At 49.4% G+C, this 26,197-nt stretch overlaps 1 protein-coding gene across 1 annotated transcript in view; it reads left to right on the forward strand.

Moving 5' to 3' along the window:
- Nucleotides 1-26,197, forward strand: part of DPYD (dihydropyrimidine dehydrogenase) — a 347,122-nt gene that overhangs the window by 193,442 nt on the left and 127,483 nt on the right. The window contains exons 12-13 of the mRNA XM_059675719.1: nt 6,241-6,425; nt 14,536-14,751. Of these exons, the coding sequence (XP_059531702.1) occupies nt 6,241-6,425; nt 14,536-14,751 (401 nt within the window). The remainder of the gene's footprint in view (nt 1-6,240; nt 6,426-14,535; nt 14,752-26,197) is intronic.

Below are 26,197 nucleotides of genomic sequence, written 5' to 3' on the forward strand. Positions count from 1 at the left end.
CCCCCTGGTGTCTGTGCCCACGGGTTACGCATCCACGCAGACATGTTCTTTGGTTGATCTCTTCCCCCCACCATGAAGGAGCTTTTCAAATTGTGTTTTGTTTTCCTTTCAATGATATGTTTTTATCGATGTCAGAGAGGAAGGGAGAGGGAGAGAGAGATAGGAACATCCACGATGAGAGAGGATCATGGATGGGCTGCCTTTTGCACGCCCCCTAATGGGAATCGAGCCTGCAACCCGGGCCTGTGCCCTGACCGGGAATTGAACCGTGACCTCCTGGTTCATCGGTTGATGCTCAGCCACGGAGCCATGCCGGCCGAGCAGAAGCCATGGTCTTGATGTGTGCACTTACTTATGCACAAAACCTGTTGAAAAGAAACGCGGCTGCGTGTCTGAAGCGTGCACGGAAGGATGCCTCCAGCCGATCGACAAGGGAAGGGAAAAAAGCCCTGAGATGGATATCAGAAAATAACATTAATGAGCTGCTAAAGCTAAAATTACAGGAACTTATGAAATTGGTTAAACATAAAAACCATTAAACTGTTTACTGAAGCTTCACAGATATACTGCAGCTAATGAGCATTCTGCTATTTAAATAAGCCCAAATTGAACACACATTCCACAGATACATAATTAGTCATGGCAGTCAGACTCACGCGGACTCGCTTTTAAAGCTCTATTTAGGGAATCTTTTCCATTTGATTTATTTTGTTAATTAAAATATTTTTCAGTATTCACTTATATTTTAATAATATTGTTTGTGCACGCTGTATAATTTACTACTGTTTTTACTTAGGCTTCAAATGCAGCCAATGGGGAATCTTAGAGTAAACATTTCTCTTAACCCCTCTCTGTCATTATTTGTATCCCTTCACGATCTCATTCGGCATTCTGGAAAGTTCTCTCACTGAGGAGCATGTATGACACACCCCGGGAGCCTTTCTGCTTTCTTTTTCCCTGCCTCCCAATTACCAAGAAGTATTAAGCACCCAAATGTGCATAGAATTATGATGATCAGGGTCCAAATCAGATTAAGGGATGATCTGTTCCTTCCAGGAGAGTGTGGTCTTAAGTAGATGGTATCATTGAATATAAATAAGCAAATCAAAGCGCGGCGTTTGGGGACCCAACCGAGAATCTGAAAACAATCCCCACGCATTTGCTTCAAGGACAGCGCCCTCCTGGAGGAGACGGCTCCCGGATAAAATGAAATCGGATCTTCAAGGAGTTTCCAGGTTTAAATAGATGGGATTACTGCCGAGAAATAAACAAAGCAAGGTGAAGTGCTTGGGCCATTTTAATTCTGAATTGATTCGTTGGTCAGTTGAGGAAATGAGAAGGAGGCTCCCCGGGGAATGCAAGGGAGACGGAAGGAGTTGCTGTGGGCTGTTGTCCATCTTTTGTGCTTGACTCAGGCGCCTGCCAGTCTGAGCGTCCAGGGCAGGAAAATGAAATCTGTATTTTCTCGCTGCCCGGATCCTACCAGCTTGTTCAAACTGCACGTTATTTACCCATAGTCGTGGGGGCATCCAGTGGTTAAGCCAAGCAAGAGAGATTAACCGAGGGCTCTTCTTCTGTAGGCAGTGCATTTGCCACTGGAGACATTTTATTTTTAGAAACTTTAAAGAACAATATTTGCGTTTATTCTCCACAATGGCTCTCTAATTGTGGAAATAAGACTTACAGGAAAATTAGTAAGTTGATCATAGGTTATGCAAAGTTAAATATGAATGCTAGCTAACGGGACAACAGCCATTACATTTTCCATATTACTTTTCTCAACCAAAAACTACGCACGGAGCCCCTCCTGTGTCCCAGTTACAGGGCTGGGCGCCGGGAAAGGCACTGACTCAGATGTCCCGGGACTCGAGGAGAAGTTACACGGCTGCTTGCTTAATGGAGATGGTTGTGTTCATTTAACATAAAGGGACGCGAAAAGATCCCAGGGGATGAGATGGCCTAAAGGCTGTATCCAGAAGCCTGGCCAAGACCAGATCCTTTGCTGCCCCTCTATTGCCCGTTGCTCTCTCCTAGAGCCCCAGTAGTGAGCTTCAAGAAACGGTTCAGGGCACATGCCTCGCTTTCTGTGGCCCCCGTACCAAGGGTCAATGGCAAGGAGGACTTTGGAGTCAGAAATAAGTGGATTCGGATACCAATACTGCCACCCTTTGGCTATTCCCAGGGTGATAACAGCTCCATGAGAGAGCTGTTCTGTGGTCTCAGTGAGCTCATGCCCGCCTTCTGCCTCGGTGCAAGGGGTCCATAGGGCGCTCACGTTCCTTCACATGCTTCACTAGGCGACGGTGATGCCACTGAGACGGAAGAAGTCACCCAGAGAGAGTTTCCTTTGGATGAATTGGAGCCCAAGAAAGATAGGCAGTGGTTCTCAACCTTCTGGCCCTTTCAATACAGTTCTCAGGTTGTGACCCAACCATAAAATTATTTTCGCGGCTACTTCATAACTGTCATGTTGCTACTGTGATGAATCGTCATGTCAATATCTGATATGCAGGGTGGTCTTAGGCGACCCCTGTGAAAGGGTCGTTCTACCGCCAAAGGGGTCGCGACCCACAGGTTGAGAACCGCTGGATTAGAGCTGGGGAGAGCCCGGAGAGAGGGACATCCTGCCATTCAAAAAAGGAGATCAAATTAATGGGGTTCCACCATTGGATGCTACAGAAAAGGCAGAGGGAGGAGGCCCGAGGTCCCAGAACGCGCTGGCTATGGAGACCGTATCTCCCCTCGAGGCGCGGACTGGAAGGGATCGTTGGGTGGTGAAAACAGTCAACAGTCAGTGTAAGTTATTCTAAGAAATTAGGTAAAGAAAGATGGTAGTAGGCCGTGAGAAAAGAAAACCAATTTTCCAAAGGAGAGGAGACGAGGGAAACACAGTGTTCTAAGGAGAGTCCGAGATGGTATGTCAGGCCCGGAGGAGCGGGCAGGTGTAGAATCAAGGTTGGCTTTTCTGACTTGGGAGGGGCTGTGAGAGGCCATGAGGACGCCTCTGAGGGCCCATGGTGACTGGGAGTGGCTAGCAGGTTGCTTCAGAGACTCTGATGCAGGCGGCGATGCGAAGGCAGAACCCAAGCCCTCGCATGTGATGGCTCTGAGTTGTTGAAGGCACCCCCTGGCCCTGGCCCTTCCTCACCCCGGGTTCCTGCGGGGGCCCTCGCGCCCCCGGCCCTGTCATGAGAGATGCTTTGATCTTGCTCTTGGCGTTGATTTACCAGGGACTGTTGCCTCTGTGCTCTGGTCCACGTGGCGAATGGGTTCTGCAAAATGAAACCACAAGCACAGAGATGGATCCAGCTACGTTTTCAAGAAGCCTTTGGGTTGTAAATGTTGAGTTTCTCTGCCTCTCCCCTCGTGCTGTAACATCTCAAACTCGGCATAGAAGAGAGGCCAGGCTTCTTCATTGTGATTCCTGTTGTGCTGTTTATGGAGGATTAATTTACATTTATGCACCGAAATATCACATCCTTGACATCCTTTTATGAATACTGAGAAATAGACTTGTCATATGCTTGTGGGTTGCTTGTCTGCCGATACGACAGCGCAGCTCCATCCGTCTGATTGACCTTGGCAATCTGCGTCTCCCGGTGACGGGTCCCCGAGGGCCAGCTGCTGCGGTTTAAGTGCGGCTTATTGGAGAACTTGCGTGTCACAATACAATTAAGTCTATGGGGGGGGGGGGCCGAGAGAATCATTTCATGCATAACATTAAATTGACTAAAAGTCCCTATTTCCAAACCACTTCTTGTTTGCAAGCTACCTCAGAGTGTCTTTAAAAAAGAAAAACCAACTCATTAGAACATAGTAGTAATTCAAGCCGGAAATTAGCATACATCTCCAGTGTTTGGTTAAAATTAGGGATGTTTTCCTTCCTTTGAAAGACTGCATGGGATTCCAGGCACCTGACAGGTCACACGCGTCTCTCCCGTGTGCGGAGGAGTAGAGAGTGTACATGAGCAGGCCCTGGGTTCTTTCTCACGCTCTTTCTGTCCTGCCTTCGAGCTTCCCGGGCCTGTGCGGCAGGCCCTTCGGGATGCGGTCTCGCGGAGATCTGTGGGGCAATGCCGGTCCCAACCGGAAGGCCTCCCACCCTGTTAGGGGATAAACAAGACAGAAGAACACAGCCCTCTGTCACCATCCAGCCGCCACTGCCCAGGAAACGGCACACTAAGTAAACCTTCCCATCCTCTTCGGCTGGCACTGGCTCCAGGCTGGATGAAGGCGGAGCAGGAGACGTGCACTGCGGGGGGCGGGCATTGTGCCCCTGGGAAAGGGGTCCCAGCGCTGTGAGCCCCGGGAGTGAGCGCCACAGGAGAGGTACCTGGACGGGAAGGTGGAAGACTTCTTCGTGAGCAGCGCCTGCGCCGAGGGCTCCCTTCCGGCAGACGGCGAAGAGAGTGCACATGGGTTGTGTTTTTCTTTTGACTGGACCCTTGATTTGATTTCGATGCTAAATCCTCTGGAGCTTTAAAGAATGTGGTTAAATCACAGAAATGATGGTTCTCTTGCAAAAGAGTCCATTGGAATCATGAGAGATGTTATTTGGGTGTATAACATCAGTCCCAACAGAGTGTTCATAAGCAAATTCATAAACTCATAATCCCTCCCTCCCTGCCGACCCAGCTGTCTCTGCGTGTGCACTTCCACAGGCCGCTGTGCCTGCACCGAAGCGATGCCCGCCGACCTGCGCCATCTGAAGATCAAGTTGCCATGAAGGGTCATCCCCGACCCTGGCTGCCTGGCGCACGGAGAGAGCGTTTCGCCCTGCTGGCCGCATTGCTTACGTTCCTATACGTTGTTGAAGTCCTACTTTTTCCAGATCCTTTGAAGATCCCGATAAGTCAACACATTAGATATTAAAGGGGAACCATTGGTTTCTATTTCAGTTGACATAAGCTTTGCTACAATACTTTAAATATCCTCCTAACCAGCTGTTTCACCTCTTATTCACTGTTTCTTTTTTTTAATATATTTTTATCGATTTCAGAGAGGAAGGGAGAGGGAGTTAGAAACATCAGTGATGAGAAAGAATCGTTGATCGGCTGCCTCCTGCATGCCCCCCACTGGAGATGGAGCCCACAACCCAGGCCTGTGCCCTGACCGGGAATCAAACAGGACCCTCTGGTTCCTAGGTCAATGCTCATTGAGCCACACTGGCCGGGCTGTATTCTCTTTTGAACTGGAGTGAAGAATAGCTCCTTTAGTCTGTCCTGAGAGGCCACATTCAAATTCATGACCCAAATACCGGGAGAGAACGTTCTCTCCTAACCGTGGCAGTTTGCTTCATCACATATGGTGCATCTGCCTTCCTTCATGGTCTCGATCCACTTTGTCTCTCCAACTCCAGGACCATGGGTCTGGTCAAAGCTTCCTCCAGATACTTTTCTTAAAGGAGCTCGCCCTCTTCCTTGAATGCACCGGGACACAGAGTGCCTCTCCGTATTTCAGCCTATCGGAAGCTGCTGTAAGGGGCTCATGGTCATGTTCGCCTTTGTTGAGGTTTACAAAATAAACGAAACAAATGGATGACTAAAGGGAACTCCCTTCCCCGGTGCATTAAATTGCTCCACATTAAGTGTGAAAGGGTGTCAGTGTAGAAGACTTTGTGCTGTTTTGTTTATAAAACTTACTCGAGGTCCAGTGCACGAGTTCGTGCACAGGTGGGGCCCAGCCAGCCCACCCCCATCGGGCTGATCAGGCCAGGCCAGCCTGGGGGAGGGACTGCGGGCGGTTGGCTGGCCGGCCCCGCCCCCTGGTTGAACTCCCAGTGGAGGGTACAATTTGCATATTAGCCTTTTATTATATATGATGATTATTGTGTGAGAAAGGAATTGGCCATTGACCCAAATTCACAGCATAACTTACACCTGTGACACACAGGAACAGGTTTGGGAGATATGAGTAACAAATCTGAAAACGGTCGTTAAGGACAAAGAGTCTTCTTCCTTGACTCAGACTCCTTAGACATAAATACCCGACCCGAAACATCGCCCACCTCTGTGGTCTTGAACTTCTGTGAGGAAGATAGATGTCTTGAGGGTTGGTTGAGTTAATACTTCGAATGCATTCCCAACCCAGGTCATTAACTTTCCATGTTTATGCTTCATTAAAAACAGTTGTTTGACTCCCTAGAACAATCATTAAGTCATAATTTTTCCTAATTTTCAGATTATTATTACAAGATGCACAGATTAGTCATTTTCTGTTGTCTTTCACCTTTTTTTTCAGTAAAAGAAGCCTTGAGCCCTATCAAATTTAACAGATGGGGTCTCCCAGAAGTCGACCCCGAGACGATGCAGACCAGTGAACCGTGGGTGTTTGCAGGGGGCGATATCGTGGGAATGGCTAACACGACCGTGGAATCGGTGAATGATGGAAAGCAAGCCTCCTGGTTCATTCACAGATACATACAGGTAGGCATGTGCAGTCGATCCGTGTTCATTTCGCCCAGTGGATAAGTACTTTATTTTTACTGCTTGTTCATATGAACATGTCTATAATATATATTATGACTCTATAGCAGTGGTTCTCAACCTTGGCTGCACGTTAGAATCACCTGGGAATCTTTTTAAAATCCTGATTTCTGGGCCTCACATCCTCCGGAAATTCTGTTTCTTTGTTATGGGGTGGAGCCACAACATTAGTAACAAAGAAACAGAATTTCTGGAGGATGAGGCCCAGAAATTAGGATTTTCAAAAAAGATTCCCAGGTGATTCTAATGTGCAGCCAAGGTTGAGAACCACTGCTGTATGGGAAGTTGGCCTCATACATATTTACTTGGAGAAAGTGTTCTGATTTTTTGTGTGCCGTCCAAATGTGGTCGACCAGACATCTCATTGACCGGACTGTTATCTCCTTGAAGGAATGAAGGTCATCAGATACGGCTCTGGGGCGTGGCCAGAGGGGAGCTAGTGAAGGTGGGGAGATTCAGTTTGCAGGAGCGAATAGGGTGGGAAGGCAGGCAGGCCAGGGAGACTGGAAAAGGTGAAATTGAACGCGCATTCATAGAGCGTGGGAGGTGTTCGTTTTTCCCCTAAAGTTTTAAATCCGTTTATAGCTTTTAAATTGCAGTACATAGAGAATATTCACTCCAGTTGACGATGACTGTGGTTTTGTCCCAATTGTCACCTGAAAGGAATCTTAGGGGTGTTTTTCTGTTGACGTCACTGTTTTCTTTTGATTTCCCTGAATCTGATCAACGTGCCCTAAGGAACAGGAGCACTTATTTTCCTTTGCTTCTACTTACCCACGAAAGGGAAGAAACAGACTTTTAGGGGGATTTTAAAAAAGAAAGAAAGAAAGCGGATATGCTTTAAAAAATGCGTATTGCTAAGAATCATAGTGTTTGGAATAGAAAATGGGAAATCTGTGACCAGTACGAGGTGGGGGCTGGCTGAAGGATTCACACTCCTCCAACACAGTGTTTGTTTAATTGCCTTTTCAGGTTGGAGTAGAAGGGGAAGGAGGTGTAACATCTCTGAGTGTAGCCTGGGCACCTCCCCCTGCCAGCCAGGGTGCTGGGTGCAGGGTGCTAAGACTAAATAGGAACAGACAGACAACGTGGATGTTCCCCTCGCTGATGCCATTACCTTAGGCCTGGCCTCTGTGGCCTCTTGAAATTGCCTCCACTCCCTACCCCTCAAGCCCAGGGCCCAGCTCTATTTTGAAATAGGTGTTTGTAAATTTCTTCAAAACTATCACAAATTCCTCACATTGATGACCTACGTTTCTACTGCTTGAGGTTTTGTGTCCTTTCTTCCGGTTCGATCGAGGCACATCCGCATCCCTAGTTGCTGGGGGAGCTAGGTATCTCAGAGATGAGCTACAGTGCCTGGTCCCGAGTTCAGATCTGCCCCAGGTCAAGGTTGACAGAAAGTCATTACCATCCAGTGGCAGGTCGATAGCTCTGTGAAAGGAATCAGTGATTTCCTCGCCTCGTGGAGAGTTTCATGCCACGGCCGACCCTAAGGTGAGTCACCTGTGGTTTTCATTGGAAGAGAAAGGAGGAGCTCGATCGTTGCTAAATATTTCCATGGTTTCCCGTGAGCTCAGCCTCCTCCTGGAGAGCCTGTGGCTGGAATGGCATGGGAACGCGAGGCTTGTGCTCGTGCTGCTCTGAGATTGGGGCCCGAGGCTCAGCTGTTGGGATCCCTGTCTGTCCCCGTTGGAAGTGAGGAACAGCTCAGCGCCGCTAAATTGACGTTACCGACGTGATCTCAGTCCCGTGTGGTGATGAATTTAAGACTGAGTCTTATATCGTTCACGTCTCCTGTTTCTTCTGCATATGTGTTTTTTTAGCTTTAATTTTCCTTTTTAATCGTATTATTAGTTTTACCTACGTTTGGACATAACCTGGACCCTTAGAGAGGCCCATGTGTGCTGTTGGCAGTGTTGCCCAACAGGAGTAGAAAGTGGGGGCAGACCCTGAGGACGGGGCATCTGAGACGGAGCACAGCGTGGAGGTCATGGCTGTGGAGTCCATTGGATTATGTGTGTTCATATCGATAGATGAAATCTTTCATCTTCTGCTGTTTTTTTACAGTTTGAGATTACGGGAAGGGCTTTGTCTTCTAATATCTTTACCTGCCCAGGCAGGCCAGCAACACTTTCTGATGGGGAGTCTCTAAAAGGAAGCACCTTTCTAAAGGGGAACAAGGCCCATGTTTATGCCCGAGAGATTAGTGGGAGTGAACACAGCGTTTTCTTACCACTGGAATATTTACAATCTCATTTTCTGTTGGGCTCAGTGATTTTCAAAAGGAGCCCCACGTTGTCGGATCGTAAGAATTTTTAAAGCCACCTCTAAGAATTTTTACGATGTGAAAATACCTCAAGAATGATCCTAAGCGTGCCTCGTGTTAAAGATTTCTGCTGTGGACAAAGATGAGCAGTTGCCAGAAAAAAAAAAAAAGTACGACCATCGGGGCTTTTAGGAAACAAAGTTGGAGGAACTTATCTGCGTCCACGTCTCTGTGGCTTCGAAGACCTTCCCCGCCCACTTCACATAGAAGACACTTGTTATCGCTGCTTAAAATTCCACTTTAATGCCGCGTCTTCAAAGGCACCCTTCTGCCCGAAACACACCGGTGGTTTCCACGCTGTCTGAGAGCCAGGGTTCGAGAATTAGAAATGTAAATGGCCCGGCTGCCGTCGGCGCTCCCCTTACCCTTTGCAGGTTCTGCGGCAGCTTATTCGACCTTCCAGTCTCACCGGGGAGCTAATGGGAAAGCCGGCAGCCGTCTTCATGGGAGAGATTCCAAATGTCAAGTGTCATCTTTCCAGCTGCTAGACGAATGGGTAGCCACCAGGCATGCATTTGGGTGTGCAGCCCTGTGAAACCGGGGAGGCAGGCGGAGGCTGTAATTTGGTGGTTAGTTTACAGTATCGGGGGCTGCCGATCGGCCGGGCTGGCGGAGGACTTCATTTGGAGCTTTCGAGGTGGACAGCCGGCTGCCCTGCTCTTGCACTTAACGTGCCTTCAGGGGCGGAGGGGGTGGGGGAGCATCGTTAATGTGTCGTATTAATTTTTGAAAACCCCTCGGCTTCGGATCAGAACAGTGATACCCACAGAGCTGGCTCCTAGTTCTCTAAACCCTCCTCGTCCACTGAGCAGGGGGTATGCGCTGTTCGAATGACAAGTGCGCTGGAATCTCAAGACCTAGTGGCAAAGTGTCCTTCCGTATTTAAGGTACAGCACCACTCTTAAAGCCCTGTGTGAAAAGAAGGCGATATTAAGTCACTGGCCACACTGTCAGGTTGAAAACAATGAGTTTCAATCAAATCCCAGTTATCAATCCGAATGGATTACGTTGGAGATAGAGATAGCTCCCGGAAAAGACCATCAAAGTTGGTCATGGCTAAATGCAGCTTCCACACTGAGTTCTCCCACGTGGTCCGGGTCTCAGAATCGAGGCGACTCCAGCCGGTCTGTCACGAGATGGAACTGGAGTTAGAAGGGCGTGGGATCTCATTTTTATCCCTCTCCGGGGGAAGTGGTCAAGTCAGATGTGCTCACAGTCATTGGGGCCTGGCGTCCATTTTGGGCGCTTGTAAAGAAACATTCCGTGGGCCCGTCATGCCCTCGGCAGACCTGGCCTCTCAGATGGCACATCCGGGTTGGTTTTTGGCGTCCGCCCTCGGTAATGTTTTAAAATCAGTATGAAGTAGCAGAGCCATGACACCATTTTCCTATTAAACATTCCATCGGTAATGCAGCTTCGTGGGTGTGAAGGGGGATTGGTCTTTTTATATAACACCTGCATGTTGTAAGGTCATCGAGGAAAAAGAAGAAGAATGAGCCTGTATCTAATGGAGCCATCAAAACAGAGCCACCGAGCTGGTGATGGGAGGAGAAAGCACCATGACTAATAAGTAATTTTTATGCCTTTCAGTGACTCCGCGCAGGGTTCCAAACCGTTATTAAGTGGCAGCGTCTGACCTGAAAAGTAGTTGGAAATGAAATGGTCTCCATAGAGGCAGGATAGTTCCTTACCGACATAGCGGTAGATTGCTGCTTCAGGCAGATCATTCAGGATTAGGATGGGCCGGGGGAAAATAACTGAAAAATCCAGCCCACGCCGGACAGAGCCTGACTCAGTGAGAGCTGAAAGAGAAGGAGAGACACGGGCGACTCGCAGGCGGCCACCTGGGCCCTGGGTGCTGAGAATTCCCTGCTGAATCTGGGCTTCTTGGCGCTAATGACAGGGTCACCGGGGAACAGAGCACCAGCGCACATTCAAAGGCAAAATGGTTCAGTTGGAAGCTTTAACCGGAGTTGTGTCTGTCTGCAGGGGTGGGTCAAGTTGAGTCAGATACGGGTTATCAGGGATCCGCTGGGAAGGACGCAGACGCAGGAAGTGCATGGGAAGCGAAAGTCCGGCAGGTCCCTCCCTCACCTGCTCCGGGCCTGTGGGAAAGTCATGCTGAGACAGCACAGGGATCCCACGCCAGGACTGAACCGCTTTCCAGGTCTCAGGGACCTCCTCCTGAGCCTCGCAGCCACCCTTCACAGCGGTGGGGTTTTAATTACTGTTGATTTGAAAGAGAGAGAGAGGAAGAGAGGAAAAAATGTCAGTCTGTTATTCCACTTCGTGATGCACTCATCTGTTGCTTCTCATATGTACCTGACCAGGGATCAAAGCACAACCTTGGTGAATCCAGATGATGCTCTAACCAGCTGAGCTACCCGGCCGGGGCCCACAGTAGGTGTTTTAAAGATGAGGCCAGTGAGGTTTAAAGAGGCCTCACTGGCCCGGCCGGTGTGGCTCAGTGGCTGAGCATCTGCCTATGAACCAGGAGGGCACGATTTGATTCCCGGTCAGGGCACAGGCCCGGGTTGGGGGCTCCATCCCCCGTGTGGGGCATATAGGAGGCACCCGATCCATGATTCTCTCTCGTCATTGATGTTCCCCTCCCTCTCCCTTCCTCCCTGGAATCAATAAAAAAAAATATATTTTTTTAAATAATAAAATATATAAAGAGGCCTAACTGATAGGGTTAGGGTCGCAATGTGCCACTACCTGGTTCCTCCCTGCATCCTGTCCCCACCCTCGCCTGTTCCAAACCTTCTCCCAGAGACACAGGGCTTCGGAGGTCAGCACAAACGCCGGCGCCGCCGGTAGGTGGCTGACTTACATGTTGAGCGTTTTAGTCCAGGTCTTCAGGTTTCAGGCCGCTGCCGTCACTGTTCTGAAATGTCAGCCTCCTTCATTTCCCTCCAGCACTCGCACCGCGACCTCTCGGCCCCTTTGTGCTCCGTGGACTTGCTGTCGGCACCACCCTGTGCCCGGCACCAGGCGGTTCCCTCGGTGGCCATTGACATTGACGTCTTGTCTCCACGGGTCACCACCTTTCCCCCTGGGTCTGTGAACACAGTCATTGTTACCTTCTTGATTGACACTTTGGAAATTTTGTAAACGTGTTATATGTTATTTGGGGGGATCCTTGGCTAACTGACAAGTCATTTCTTAAGGCCAGTTCACGATTCTTTCCTTCTAAAACACCCTTGGGCCCGGCCGGCGTGGCTCAGTGGTTGAGTGTCGACCTATGAACCTGACCCGAGAGGTCCGGATTCGATGCCCAGTCAGGCCACATGCCGGGGTTGCAGACTCCATCCCCAGTAAGGGGGTGTGCAGGAGGCAGCTGATCAATGATTGTCATCATTGATGTTTCTCTCTCTCTCCCTCTCCCTTCCTCTCTGAAGTCAATAAAAATACATTTAAAAATCTTTTCAAACACCCGTGGGTGCATGATGCAGGGGCTCTGTGCTATGGGCCCTGCGCTGCTTCCTCATTGGGCGATGCTACCATCAGTGGGAGGTGAAAGAAACCAATGTTATTGCTGAAGCTCAGTGGGCACATTGGACCATTCATTTCAAAGTCAAAGATGCATCAGTGACTCCGGCTCCTCCTCCTGGGACCTGCTCAGATGCTGTTTCCAGGCAGGGGCCTCCATGGGCACCTCAGGGAGACCCACCCCGGCCCCGCCCACATACTCTGCATTCTGTTTCTGAGCAGAACCCACATAAAGACACACTGTCTGGGGGTTCCGGGTCCAATTCCAATGTGTTAGTGTCGGCAGCAGGTTCCCCACACCAGCAGGCAATGTTCGGGACGTTGGGTGTCCTACAGTTTAACTCAGGGCCGACAGTATCTTCCTGGAGGCGGTGTCGGATCCCACAGGTGAGGGGTCAGCCCTACAGGATGCCTGTCACAAGCCCCAGCTCTCACCTGTGCTTCCGACCAACTACAGATCGGAGGTTCCAGTGACTCCCCCAGCACAGGATGCCCATCCACGTCCAGGTTGTTGCCTGCACTTCTGACTGAGGGCGGGCTGTCCATCAGAGCTTGCCCCACCCCTTCCTTGGGTTCTATTAATTTGCTAGAGCAGCTCACAGAACTGGGAGTAAGTTAGTAAGTTCCAAAGCAATGTTTTTGTTATAAAGGACAATATCACACACACACACTGATGTATTGTTTTGTGTTTTTTTAATATTTTTATGGATTTCAGAGAAGGGAGAGAGAGAGAGAGAAAGATAGAAACATCAATAGTGCGAGAGAATCATGGCTCGGCTGCCTCCTGCACACCCCCTACTGGGGATCGAGCCCGCAACCTGGGCCTGTGCCCTAACCGGGAATACAACCACGACCTCCTGGTTCATAGGTTGACCCCTAACCACTGAGCACCCGGTCAGGTGGTTATTTGTCTGTCTCCTTCCTTGCCCACCATCACACCATAACTATAAAGATCCACGAGACCAGAAAATGTCCTTTGGCCACTGCTGTGTTCCCAGCACCTGCCACATGGCCTAGTGTATAGCAGGCTTCATAAATAGTGCTGCCTCAGCTGCGTCAGGGCCGATCGTCGGGCAGAGGTAGTTTCAGCGGGGAAAGGATGCCAGTGATTTGCATGAAGATAATTGAAGTTTGTACCCTTCTTCGCTGCTCAGGTTCCAATATCTTATTATAGGCAACGAGACCACATCCTTTAAAAGGAGAATAAAATGGGGTCGTTATTTTTAAAGAGACATTTCTATCACGTCATGTCTTTCTAAAGTTTTCGTTACGAACAGTCGCCGCGGAACGGAGGGCCGGCACCTGGTTTTACGTTATAATTACACTCCCTGTTCCCGGGCCTTTTCCTCGGAGCAGCGCCTCCAAATTGGTTTCGCCTTTGCAGGTGGCTTTCTTTCCTTCCCTCCATGGATATTCCTTCAAAAGGCGAGGAAACCGAGCTCCAGTTAGTAAATGTGTTCATCCAGCCCACGAATCCCTCCAGCCGCAGAGCTCCACGGGCTGGCGATCCTTCGCCTCGAATGGTCTTGGCGTGGCTGCTTCCGGAGCACGGCCCCCAGAGAGGGCCCCTCGCAGCCACATCACAGTGAAACCCAGGAGAACGAGGGAGGGAAAGCCGCCCCCCCCCCCATGGGCTCACATCCGATGGAACGTGGGGATGGCGATTGTCTCTTCTCCAGTCGAATCGAGCAGCACCCATGGCCTCGCTTTTCATGGGGCTTTTTTTGTTTTTCAAAAAAAATTCCAGTCAAACAAATTAGGGGGAAATGCAGTTGAATACCTAATTATGATGTGATTTGCTTTTCCCCAGCAACATATCATTACACATGCACATTTCTCTGTCATTCCATGACCCGGCCAGGTGTAGCAGGACAGGGCCGGGAGAGAGTGATGATGGAATAATATCATCATGGGCCATAATAGTTCAAGATTCTATTTGTTTTCTTTCCATCGGCCTGAGGGCCGAAGGGTCCGGGTTTGATTCCCGGTCAGGGCACAGGCCCGGGTTGCGGGCTCCATCCCCAGTGGGGGGCGTGCAGGAGGCAGCCGATCCATGATTCTCTCTCATCGTTGACATTTTTATCTCTGTCTCCCTCTCCCTCCCGCTCTGAAACCAATAAAAACATAAAAAAATAAACTGCACGAATTCACATGCTGGGTTTTGTGAAAGATGATGTGGGGAAATCCGTGGTGACACACGACCAACCCTGGCTGCTTGCTCTCCCGCAGTCGCAGTTCGCAGCCGCTGTTCCCGCCAGGCCCGCGCTGCCCCTCTTCCACACGCCCATCGACCTGGTGGACATCAGCGTGGAGATGGCGGGGCTGCGGTTCATCAATCCGTTCGGCCTCGCCAGTGCGACGCCCGCCACCAGCACCACGATGATCCGCAGGGCCTTTGAGGCCGGCTGGGGCTTCGCCCTGACCAAGACGTTCTCTCTGGACAAGGTAAGAAAATGCTTCTGAGCCGTGTTTACATGTCTAGCGTGTGTTCCCGTGAGGGCAGAAGCCGTGTAGTGGGAAGATTTTTCTGACCAAGCAATGATCGTTATGAAACTACGGGACGAGACCTATGAGTTCACATCCATCTGTACTCTCCTTCTATTCCTTCCGACCCATCGAAAGTGGGGTGCAGGTGGGGGAAGCATCTGTTTTTCATCTTGTCTTGTCTAGAAAGCATCAAAACTATAAGCATTACATAAGCAGCTGTCTCCTTTAAGAATCACCATCACACCAGTTCTTATTCAATGTTTTGTGATTTCTGGGCATGTGAGTGAGGACGTGGGCCCCCCACTCACAGGGAGACAGTGGGGGGGCGGTCTGCACGTCATCCCGGGATCTAGTTCATGCCGGAAGGAGTCTCGGGGTGAGTCGTTGGTGCTGGTCACACGTAAGATTTTTCTCGAATTCTTAAATGCAGACACTTTGCCCCAAACACATCGGCTTGAGTTGCATTTGGCGTCGCGGTGGACTCCGTGCTCACGCCACCGCACGCAGGCTGAGGAGAAAGTAAACCACAGGTCCCGATCGAGATTCGCTTTTGGAAGGACACGAGGCGCACGGACGCGTGCGACCCGAGTGGGTGGGTCCGCAGCGGAGGGCTGCCTCCTCCCGTGGCTGTGACTCAGTGAGCAGCAGAACCGAACATTTCTGAAACCTTTATCGATGAAACTTTAAATGCGCAGCCTATCGATGTGTTTGGTGCTGACTGGTAGTTAGTGATAAGTAATGTGTAAGAAGGCGGGAATCCAGTGGCTAGGAAAAGAGCGTCGTTATTTAAATCAGCTTGGTCCTCAGGCAAAGAAAATAATAGAGAACAAACCTGCCCATTAAGCTCACTCTGCTGCTTCCCGGACGGCTGTCGCGGGCACCGTTACGGTGAGAACGCGGCTGTCTCCCCCGGCAGCCTGACAAGGGGCGGTGAGCAAGCCGAGCCAAGAAAATCCAAGGGAGTTTCGGAAGTTAGGAGAACCACGGCGTGAGGAAAGACTCCGTAAATATGTTATGTTCAAGTAGCTAAAGGGAGGTCCTTTTTCCAAAAAATATTGGCTCAATGTTTAGAAATATTCTGCCGAAGCAATGGGTGAAAACATATAGAACGCAGTGAATTAAGCTGTAGAATATCCTTAATCGATCGCTCACAACCTTGTGGAATATTGATCCCATATTTGTCTTTGTTTCAATCCATCCTTTGCGAAGGGCTCGGAAGCCATCATCAGAGGTTGAACCCCCTGGGGAACACGGAGCCTCTAACAGCCCTGAAGGGCGACAGTTACAGCACGGTAGCATGTTCACATGTAAGCCCAAACAGGCTGCTCATCAGGGACCCCTGAGGAGGTGTAGCCAGAACACAACACAAGCAAACAAGCCACAGCAGCCAGTGTTTGCTCTGGAGCTGCTGTTTTCTTTGCTCGCAAAATTGAATTCTGGTTCATCAGAGAAACCTGCCTTCCCTCCACCGGCGACAGGCATCGATTCGGGGCGCCGTCTCCTTCCGCAGCCCAGGGCAGCCCCCTTTATTAAGACCAGCAGCAGAAGCCACTGTGCCCACTCCCTCCCTCCTAACCCTCCAATTTGAATCTAATCTCTCCGTTCCGGAGCCTGTGGGGCCATTTCCGAAGGACAGTGATGAGCAAATGCAAATCAAATTTGGCACATAAAACAGAAGGGTGGGGTCAGGGCGCGCTCTGTCACCCCCGGAGATGGCGGGGGACACAGAGTATCTGTGCAAGGCTGTCTTAAATGCACCTGTGAAGCTCGAACCGACCGAAGCAGTGATGTCACCCTGGGTTATATAACGCCCGTTTCAAAAGCAGTGATTTTCCATGCAGGCTTTTGCCCACTAGCCTACTTGCCTCCTAGAGATTTATTATTATGTTTGTTTGTTTGTTTCTTACATTGTCCCTAGTCACTAATGATGCCTGTTGTGCCTAGAGAATTGCCTGTTGAGCTTTGGTGCCTTTGCACGTTTGAAATGCTGCGTATGCTCCCCAGTGGCACACACAGGCTCTAGGAAAGCCGTCCGTTCCCGGGGTGTAAGCGCCCTACCTCTGAGTGACGTCAGCACAGCAGCTTGGATGCGCCCCCGGCCGGCCGGCCACTTATTGTGCCAACGCAAGACTCTGCTCAACGGGTGCTAACACGCAGAATCTTGGCATTTGCAGTGTGGGTGCTCGTCACATGACAGAGGTTATTCCGTGGCGTTTTGTTATCACAGGAAATATTAATATTTCACAATGCCGTTTTGATGCAGCGCCGTTTGCTGAGCCTACGTGGGACAGAAATTACAGGCCTGCCGGGAGGCCAGAGGTCGTGGAGATGAGAGCCCTGGCGGGGCAGTGCTGGAAGCTGTGTCCTCCTGCCCTGCTTGGGGGGTGGGGGGGCCTAAGGGGGCTCCCCAGATTGGCAGCTGAATATGGCACTGATTCCTACAGCAGATGTGTTCAGGGGACTTTCTTTACCTTTCCTCTTATCAGGGGGGAGTTTGGAACATGCGTTTGATTTCCATCCGGTAGATCTCTCTCTGTTCTTGGTGTTTCTCGGGGCCGAATTGAGGCCTCAGGAGCTGTGGCCGTGGAGACCAGGGCCTTCCAGGGAGACGCTGTTGCTCTCTCGGCGCAGAGAAGCCCTATCGCTCCCTGCGCGGCCTGTGTAACGGCTGCATGGGCTCGCTGCAGGGAGGCGGGCGATCAGACGTTCCGTTTCAGCTGCAGAAAGGTCTGTGTCTGCTTCTGTGTGAAATGACATGGAAGACGGCCTCCTCCCCAGTCAGTCATTCCTCGCGTGTCCCCGCGTCCCGGCTCTCCCTGCCCTCGGTCCTGCTCGTGTTTTAGGAGGAGGATGTTCACAGTGCCGCCATCAAAATGCTTAACTACATCACAGATGGGTTTATGTCAGTACACATTGAGTTCGGGTTGACACTTTGCAAAGGTGGGAGAGAAATCAGTCTGCCTCCCTCGGTTTCAGCTAGACTATCGGGCATACCAGGGAGATGCTCAGTGTGACTGGGCAGGTTACGTAAAGTAAACTCCTGGCCTGTGTTCACATTACGCTGATGGGAAATCAAAACATTTTGTTTTTGCCTGGCTAGTGGCTGAGCATCGACCTATGAGCCAGCAGGTCACGGTTCAGTTCCTGGTCAGGGCACATCCCCAGGTTGTGGGCCCGATCCCCAGTAGGGGGCGTGCAGGAGGCAGCCGGCCAATGATTCTTTCTCATCCTTGATGTTTCTCTCTTGCTCTCTCCCTCTCCCTTCTTCTTTCTGAAATCAATAAAAACATTGAAAAAAATTGTTAATTACATCGTAACTTCTCTTCATCTCAGGTAGCTACACATTACATACTGCAAACATATAACATCTAACTACAGGTTGCATATACCTTCACCACAACACAGATAAATCGGGAAGCGTTTATCACTCTCCTAACCCAAGTTCAAGCCTAAGCGAAATTTCACTCTATTTATAAGTTGTTTTTAGATTTTAGTGAACTTGGGATTGACTTTTAGTAACAAAATGTCTTAGATGCATGTATGTCATTGTAATAACGTCAAATGATTGGATAGGTAGGTGAACACATGATGAGTTTCAACATAAAATACTGAAAAGTAAACACTGAGAAATATCAAAGGCTCTTCATTATTTCTTTGGACTCAAAGTATTGATTGTAGCTGTTTCCATCAAATCCCACCTCGTGGCACATCCACGCTCAGTGTCCAGGAAGAGTGTGATAAATGCGTCATAAATATTTGTTGCCTAAGCGAGTGAATAAATGAATAAATAGGCTTCTCTCAGCGGCATATTGGAGGTTTTCTCAAGGCCGTGTGAACAGACAGTTGACACCTAAAACATTGACTGCTCTGAGTACTGCTCCCAATCAGAGGCGGAAAGGCCAATTTAAAATGTCACATCCTGTGTTTCTTTCTAGAGTGTGTGTCCGTGTGAACATGGTCAGGGCACAGGCCCGGGTTGGCAGGGCACATGCCCGTGGGATTTCCAAGCGCGTGGGTCGTACAGGCAGACGCAGGTTGTTGAGTTAGCCTTAAAAAGGTTAAGAAGGCAGAGAATGTGGGGGAACAGATCAGCGTGGCACAGGGTTAGGAAGGGACATGGACATTGTCTGGCCACACTGTCCCAGGTCCTGTGTCCGTAGCCCTGACAGAAGAGACAAGCTGTTCTTGAATGCTTCCAGGGACACGGCACATGCGGAGTCCTGAGGGCGGTGCAGCCTGTGCAGCTGGGCACGGGTCCTTGAGGAAAGCCGGCCTCTATTCATCACCAGCAATATTCCTTCCCGCCCCTGGCTCTGCCACGGAACCACAGGCCTGCTCTCTCCATCTCACATGTCAGCCCACCCACAGGGAGTGGCCGGCAGCAGCCAGTGACCTGCCGTGGGTTCTGCAGGTGGGCAGCCGCCTGGAGCCTCGCGGGCAGGGCTGGGGCTGGCTCCCACGCCACATGGTCTCGCCCTCAAGGACACGGCGCTGGGCTTGCTGGCGGGGCGGCCGTGTTTTTCACAGGCAGGAGGGGACGTTGCGAGGCCGCTCCCTTGTTCTATCGGCAAGCCTTTCCTTTTGTTTTCTTTCTGAAGAGTCCGCCTGTCCTTTCCAGAACAAGGTCTGCAGACTTTTTACCGTGTAGGTGGTCCGTTCTTCCATGTGGATCTCAAGGCACTTGGTTCGGTCCATAGGATCGTAGCTGCCCACGTTGGCACCGATCGCGAGCACCCGTCAAGCAGGCGGGAACGCAGGAGTCGCGTCAGGACTGTACATGCTGAAAATAACCCTTAGCCTTGTTAGGAAACACTTCACAAACATGTTACATAGCCGTGGTCTAGAGGCTGGGTACGTCTGTTCTGATTACAGTACGGAAAAATCACAATTACTTTTGCAGTGCATATTAGCAATAAAGATCTGTACTTTCTTAAAGATTAAATGAAACATTTATTTTACCATTGAGTTTCTCCATGACCTTAGCGTGGAAGCCTATGAAACCACAAATGGACAGCAGCCAATGCGTTATTTCCCTGCTGTAGTTCTCATTTCAAATTCGGCCCATCACTAATGTCTATGTAGAGAGTGGTATTATCTCCTGATGTATACCTATGCATAAAAATAAGGAATTATAAATATATAAACATATTCTACATAAATGTCTCATCTAGGAGATGCCGAAATCCTAAAACTACAAATAATATCCGTGTAGGAATAGTTTGATTTTCACCCAGCTAGTTGCTTTCGTTTGTGACTTATAGATTTATTTTATTGAAATCCAGAATGGACTCATGGTCCAGTGGTGAAGGATGGGTTTATTCGAAGGCTGTCATTTACATGTGGTCCTCCTATGGGAAATTTCATCCACGTGTTCAAGACGAGTGAGCCGATTCGGCTACGAAGCAATCCCGGTTGCTTCAGCGGCAAAACAATGTGTGTGTGTTTTCACGCCCTTTTGTGCACACACTTGCAATATTGAAGCTAAATCTTGCAAATTAGAATGTGTAATAAAAGCTACATCCCAGCGCTCCCCCAAGTTCTAAACGAATTACCATTTGGAAGCGCGCCATGGATCCCAGACTTTGTTCAATAGAAAAATATAGATTATATTTCCACACACAGAGAAATGCATGTACTTCTAGCATTAAGTGTAAATCCTTTCATTGTAGCCAACTGTATTTTTAACCAGGTACATTGTTAAAGCTACTTAAATTGCTCTCAGGGTTTTGGTTTTTTTAACCTTTATTTCACATTTTGGGCCAGTTGACTACGAAGCAGGCCAATCAATTTTCCAATATAATTATGTCTTCACTTTTTTTCTGTTTCAGGCAGTGATTTCACACTTGTTAATTAGTTAATCATTTTGGTCGAGTGGACAAGGGGAGACTCAAATAGACTTTTTAATGGTGTAAATCGACATGTACAATATGATCTGGGTTAGCTGGTGGAAGAACCTCACCTGAAATGGAAAATACCTCTTATTCAGTTCTTTTTTGGTTTGTTTGTCTTGTAAGCAGTTGGTGTCAGGGTTCATGGAAAATTCTCATACTTAATAGCTCAAGGAAATTTCCTTAAAGTATAACCCTGCTGCTTAAAAAACTCATTCTGTCCTCATCCTGTCTCACATCATTCTTTCCCAGGTTTTACACGTAATGAATAAAAAATACCCACATTCTGGGTATGTTTGGATGGCACAGTCTTCGGTTGAAATTAATGCAGTTTGGATTATTAAATTAAATTATTAAATTAATGCAGTTAGTATGCCCCCTTTGCCTGTGTAGTTTACTGCTTTTTTTGTTTGTTTGTTTACTGCTTTTTAACAAGGTTTGTAGTCTTTACTCTGTAGGCATACTCTTACCCTCCCTTGAAAACTTTAAATCAAAACCCAGTGATTATCTCACTGTCAAATTTTATTAAAGACATACGTACTGTCCGGCCAGTGTGGCCCAATGGTTGAGCATCTGCCTGTGGACCAAGAGGTCTTTGGTTCAGTTCCCGTTCGGGGCCCATGCCCAGGTTGTGGGCTTGATCCCCAGTAGGGAGCGTGCAGGAGGCCGCTGAAGTATGTTCCTCTCTCATCCATGTTCCTCTTTCTCTATCCCTCTCCGTTCCTCTCTCTCTCAAATCAATAAAAATATTTCTCAGAAGACATATGTACTTACACGTGGGGAGACTTGCCATTTTAAAATTGCAATTCTCCCTCGGCTCCTTTCCCTTTTGACTAACAATGGACCGCAGTCCAGCCCCGCTGCTCCTGAAGGTGGGCGTGATCCCATGCTCGGGGCAGTGGCTGGTTTTGTCGAGAAATCTTCAGCCGAACGGCCTTTCCTGCACCAGCTACCTTCCCTGGCCCGGCCTGCCCCCCATCTGCGCCTACACTTGAGCTAAGTCCACTGCCCTTTCCCTCCGGTTCTGCTTAATCCTTTGGAAGTTTTCCACAAAATCCCATATGTTTGGAATGACTCATCATGACTCTTCTGCCAGATCCTCCCTCAATTAAAGTTTAAATTTATCTAAAAATGCCAGCCTGCCTGTCGCTGACCAGCGCTGTATGCTGAGAGCACTTCCTAATGTCCTGTACATATAGATGCAGAAATGACCTTTGCTCCAGAAGACATAACTCTAATTCACATGCAGATTAGACACAGGACGGCTGAAGGTAAACATCAGGCAGCGGGATTCTTAGACTAAAACTGTTCCTTACTAAGCAGAGCTTCCCCCTCAATTGTTTTTTCCATTTAAATTTTCAGTGTTGAAAGTATCACATATGCTCCACCCCCCATTGACCCCTTCCAGCCCACCCGCCCCCGGCCCCAGGCCTTCCCCACCCTGTTGTCTGTGTCCATGGCTTATGCATCCATGCATGCAAGGCTTTGGTTGATCTCCTCCCACCCACCCCCACCTTCCCTCTGAGATTGGTCAGTCTGTTCCATGTTTCCATGTCTCTGGATCTGTTTTGTTCCTGAGATTCCATATGTGAGTGAGGTCATGTGATACTTGCCCCTCAATGTTGTAAGCAGGGCGATGGCCGCGGGTGGAGCTGGGTCTTTGTTGGAGGTAGGAGGGCGAGCACATGTCGGCCCTGGCCCGATGGGCCAGGCATATCCAGGGGTCAGCCCCTGAATGTTACGTTAGTAGCTGTAGAGACTGTGGGAAAGGCTGCGTACTTACTAGTAGGCACGTAGCTTAAACGGGATTGTATAGACAACAGGCGCCTCAAGAGGTGTCAGCTGAGCAATCACATAATTCAGTGTAGAAGTCGCTGCTAATCATAGTGTCTCTCCCACTCCTTATCTCAGTGATACCTCCCGCGTTTCCCCTCACGCAGGCTCTCTTCTGGTTCAGCCAGTCCAGCCGCCGGGCTTGTGTTTGCATCGCCTATGCCTTCATTTCGCCGTTCCACGTTTTTAAACTTCTGTTCAGATAGAAAAGGGCCAGTGGTGACCCGAGGCCGCGTGGCTTCGTCGGCCCACGGCTGTCTTCTCTTTATTCTCTGGCTGTTGCACAATCTCACTCCACTGACAGCGGAGTGGGTTCCCTCTGTGTTTATCCATTAGTTCCTCTCCCTCCTGTCAGCCTCTGGGGGCGGGCCCTGTGACCTTCCCGTGACGGAGTCAGAAAGTGCCTGTTGACTAGTTCCCTATGGAATCAGCCAGACTACTGCGTTTTGAAATGTAACACATCTTTTTTTTTTTTTAATTTATGGATTTCAGAGAGAAAGGGAGAGGGTGAGGGAGAGATATAAACATCAAAGATGAGAACCATCGATGGGCTGCCTCCTGCACGCCCCAACCTGGGTATGGAGCCCTCAGCCTGGGCCTGTGCCTGCACCAGGAATGGAACCGTGGCCTCCTGGTTCATAGGTCAGTGCTCACCCACTGAGCCACGCCAGCCGGCCTGAAATGTAATACATCGTTGAGCAATGTCGTGAATATTGACTTGGTAAATGTCACTACTTGGTGATGAACAACTGCACTTTCTTGGATAAATACCGTGTTTGCAGCTTTCATGTCCTTCTTTAGGAGACCGACAGGTTTCAGGCTCTTTTCCCGGAGCGCATCCTTGGGCTCTTCAGCACTTCCTCCCTCCCTGGGAGCCTCCCCTGTAGGAGGCCACGTTTTACCCTACATTTTAAGTTGTGGTTTTTATGGTAAATCATATTAGTTATTATTCACATATTTGCTCCCCACCTATAAGCACCTCAGGCATTGGTAGAGTCGATATTCTACATTTGGCCTCCCTTTGTTGATGGGATTTAGTCTAGTAGGTTTGTTACCATTGTCATTCGCTAGTTATTAATATTCGTAATAGGCAGAGGGCAAAGGGGAGGCCAGACATGATCCGCACGGCCGTTTGGGCAGCTTCACCAGGAAGCTGCAACGTCACACTCCCCAGGGAGCCACCGGTCCACTCCCCACAGATCATTGGGGAAGGGGTCCAGCAAAGGGGGAGGCGGGCGCATGCGCAGTGAAGTCAGGGTGACGCAGGGGAGGTGCTTGTCTGTCGGTCTAACCTGGGAACAAAGCTCATTGGCTGGAGGGGCAGAGGCCCTGCAAGCACGCAGAGTTGGGGATACCTGATAAAGGAGTGCGCTCTCTGTTCCCCTTGCCTCCCCGTTTCCTGGCCCTCACCTGTCTCCCGCCACACCCGTGCGGCCCTCGGCCCCCACACGCAGGGGACTGCAGCTGGGAGGCAGCTCCTGGGCAGGACTGCGCTTCAACATGGAGCGCAGGCTCCGGGCGTGGCGTTAGCCAGCTCTCTCTGCTGATGACAAAACGGGACTTTTTCATGGTGGGATGGAGGGGAACGGGATCTCGGAAACTCCACGGAAATAAAACTTCCCACAAGAGCTCATCCTCCTGTGGGGGGCTCAGTAAAGTCTTATTCCAGCAGCACCCCAGGAAGCCCACTTCCACCAGTAACAGGTCTACACAGATCAAAAACTGTACTCAAATGACCGTACAGAGCCCGTCGCAGAGCATAACAGTACGTTCAGTGCAGAGCGCTTTACCTGAAGATGTGAACCGAGACATGGTAAGAAGTTGGTCCTCTTGGCATTCCTGGAGCAGGTACCTAGAGTATCTTCAAGGTAGGACCGCCCACCTTCATGAAAGACAAGTTCCCAAGCAGCTCGGTGATTGGACAGGTTCCGCCCGGACAGCCCCCTCCGTCACGTCTGATTCCCCACGCCCCTGCCCAGACCCGCGTGGCGCCAGGTGGAGGCCGAGGAGCGGGCGCTGGTGCGGTGGAATGCGGAGAGACGGAAGGGCTGTCACAGCAGTCAGTAAGATCTGAGAGGTGTTGACTAATTGCCTGCTAATTACACAGTAAATTGTCTAATTAAGCTGATGGTTAATTAGGGGAGCTTGCACAGCAGTCTTGTGGAATTTGTGTCTGATGTCTGGGAAGCAGCTTGTGTAATTGGCAAACGGTAGCATTGGCAGGCGCGGGACTGGGGCGCTCACCGCCGCAGACGACACAGGAAGGCTCTCCTGGAAACAAAAGGGTTGTCGCTTTTCTTCCGAGGGTTTTGTTTCCGCTTTGCAGCCGTTCTGAGGTGGGTGACGTTCTGAGGTGGGTGACGGGAGATGCATCGGAAGCCTGGGTTGTGTGAGGAAAGGAAGGTGGGAAATGTGCCCCAGCGTGTAAACTCGTCAGCTCTGAGGCTCAGTGTCACGTTGGATCTGTAGACACATTTTATTCCTCCAAGTCCTTCTTTTAACATGTGCAGAAAGAAAAAAACATATAATCCCACCCGGCCGGCGTGGCTCCGGGGCAAGCGTTGGCCCATGAGCCAGGAGATCAGGGTTCTATTCCCAGTCAGGGCACATGCCCAGGTTGCACACTGGGTCCCCAGTAGAGGGCGCGCAGGAGGCAGCAGATCAGTGATTCTCTCTCCTCATTGATGTTTCTCTCTCTCTCTCCCTCTCCCCTCTGAAATAAATAAAAACGCATTTTAAAAAGATAATCCCATGCTTCTAAGGAAAAGAAATGCCTCTTTTATAAAAGCCTAAGATTATCATCATGACCGATTAGAACACATAAGAACTTTGAGTTCATTATTTAATGTTGAATTTATGCCTCACCGTTCACTATAAAATATTACACATAATACAGTATGAGTTTGGATAACACTTTAAAGACAAAAAAAAAGTTTCTTTGCAACAAGAGAATTTCATTTTATCATATATGCAATTCACCATGCAGCCAGCTTTTGCTTTTAATGGTGTACATTGTAAATACAAAATATTCCAGTACCTAACTAAATCATTTCTGAATGGATGCAAGGATGTTTGATGACTTTACCTGCAAGATCTGAGGCCTTTAACTAGGAAAGATTTGGAAGTCTGTCCTTGGTAGCTGAAGAACTGTAGCCCTGCTGTAAAGGTTGTCTGTGGCTGAAACGCACACATGAAAATTCACCCTGTAAATGGGCCACACGGGCCCAGCGAAGATCACAGGTCCCCGGTAGTGAGGGGGGCACACGCCCAGCACGTTTCGCGAGACACCTGCAGACAGTGACGGCTTCTGTACCATTTGCACCACATCCCAGCGCTTTCTGCGGATTTTGAGATAAGATCTTAGATAAAACATTTGGCTGCAGTTGAAGCAACAGGCCACAGGTACACAATGAACCTTGGATTTACACTTCTATGTTAATAAAGCAAAGGGAAATTTTAAGCATTTGAAAGCTAGATTTCTATGAAATGTTAAAGAGGGCCTTAATTAAAGTACGGTATCTTTTTTTTTCTTCTGCTCTCCAAGCAAATAAAACGTGTGTATGTGGTTGGACAGGCCTATGTATTTTTTATTCACACTGTTTTCCATGGAGAATTTGAATTTATGTAAATACTATATGTTTTTAAACAGCAAGAGAGAAATACACATTGTGCACTCTCTAAAA

This window comes from Myotis daubentonii, chromosome 18 (genome assembly GCF_963259705.1).
Source record: "Myotis daubentonii chromosome 18, mMyoDau2.1, whole genome shotgun sequence".
Taxonomy (NCBI): domain Eukaryota; kingdom Metazoa; phylum Chordata; class Mammalia; order Chiroptera; family Vespertilionidae; genus Myotis; species Myotis daubentonii.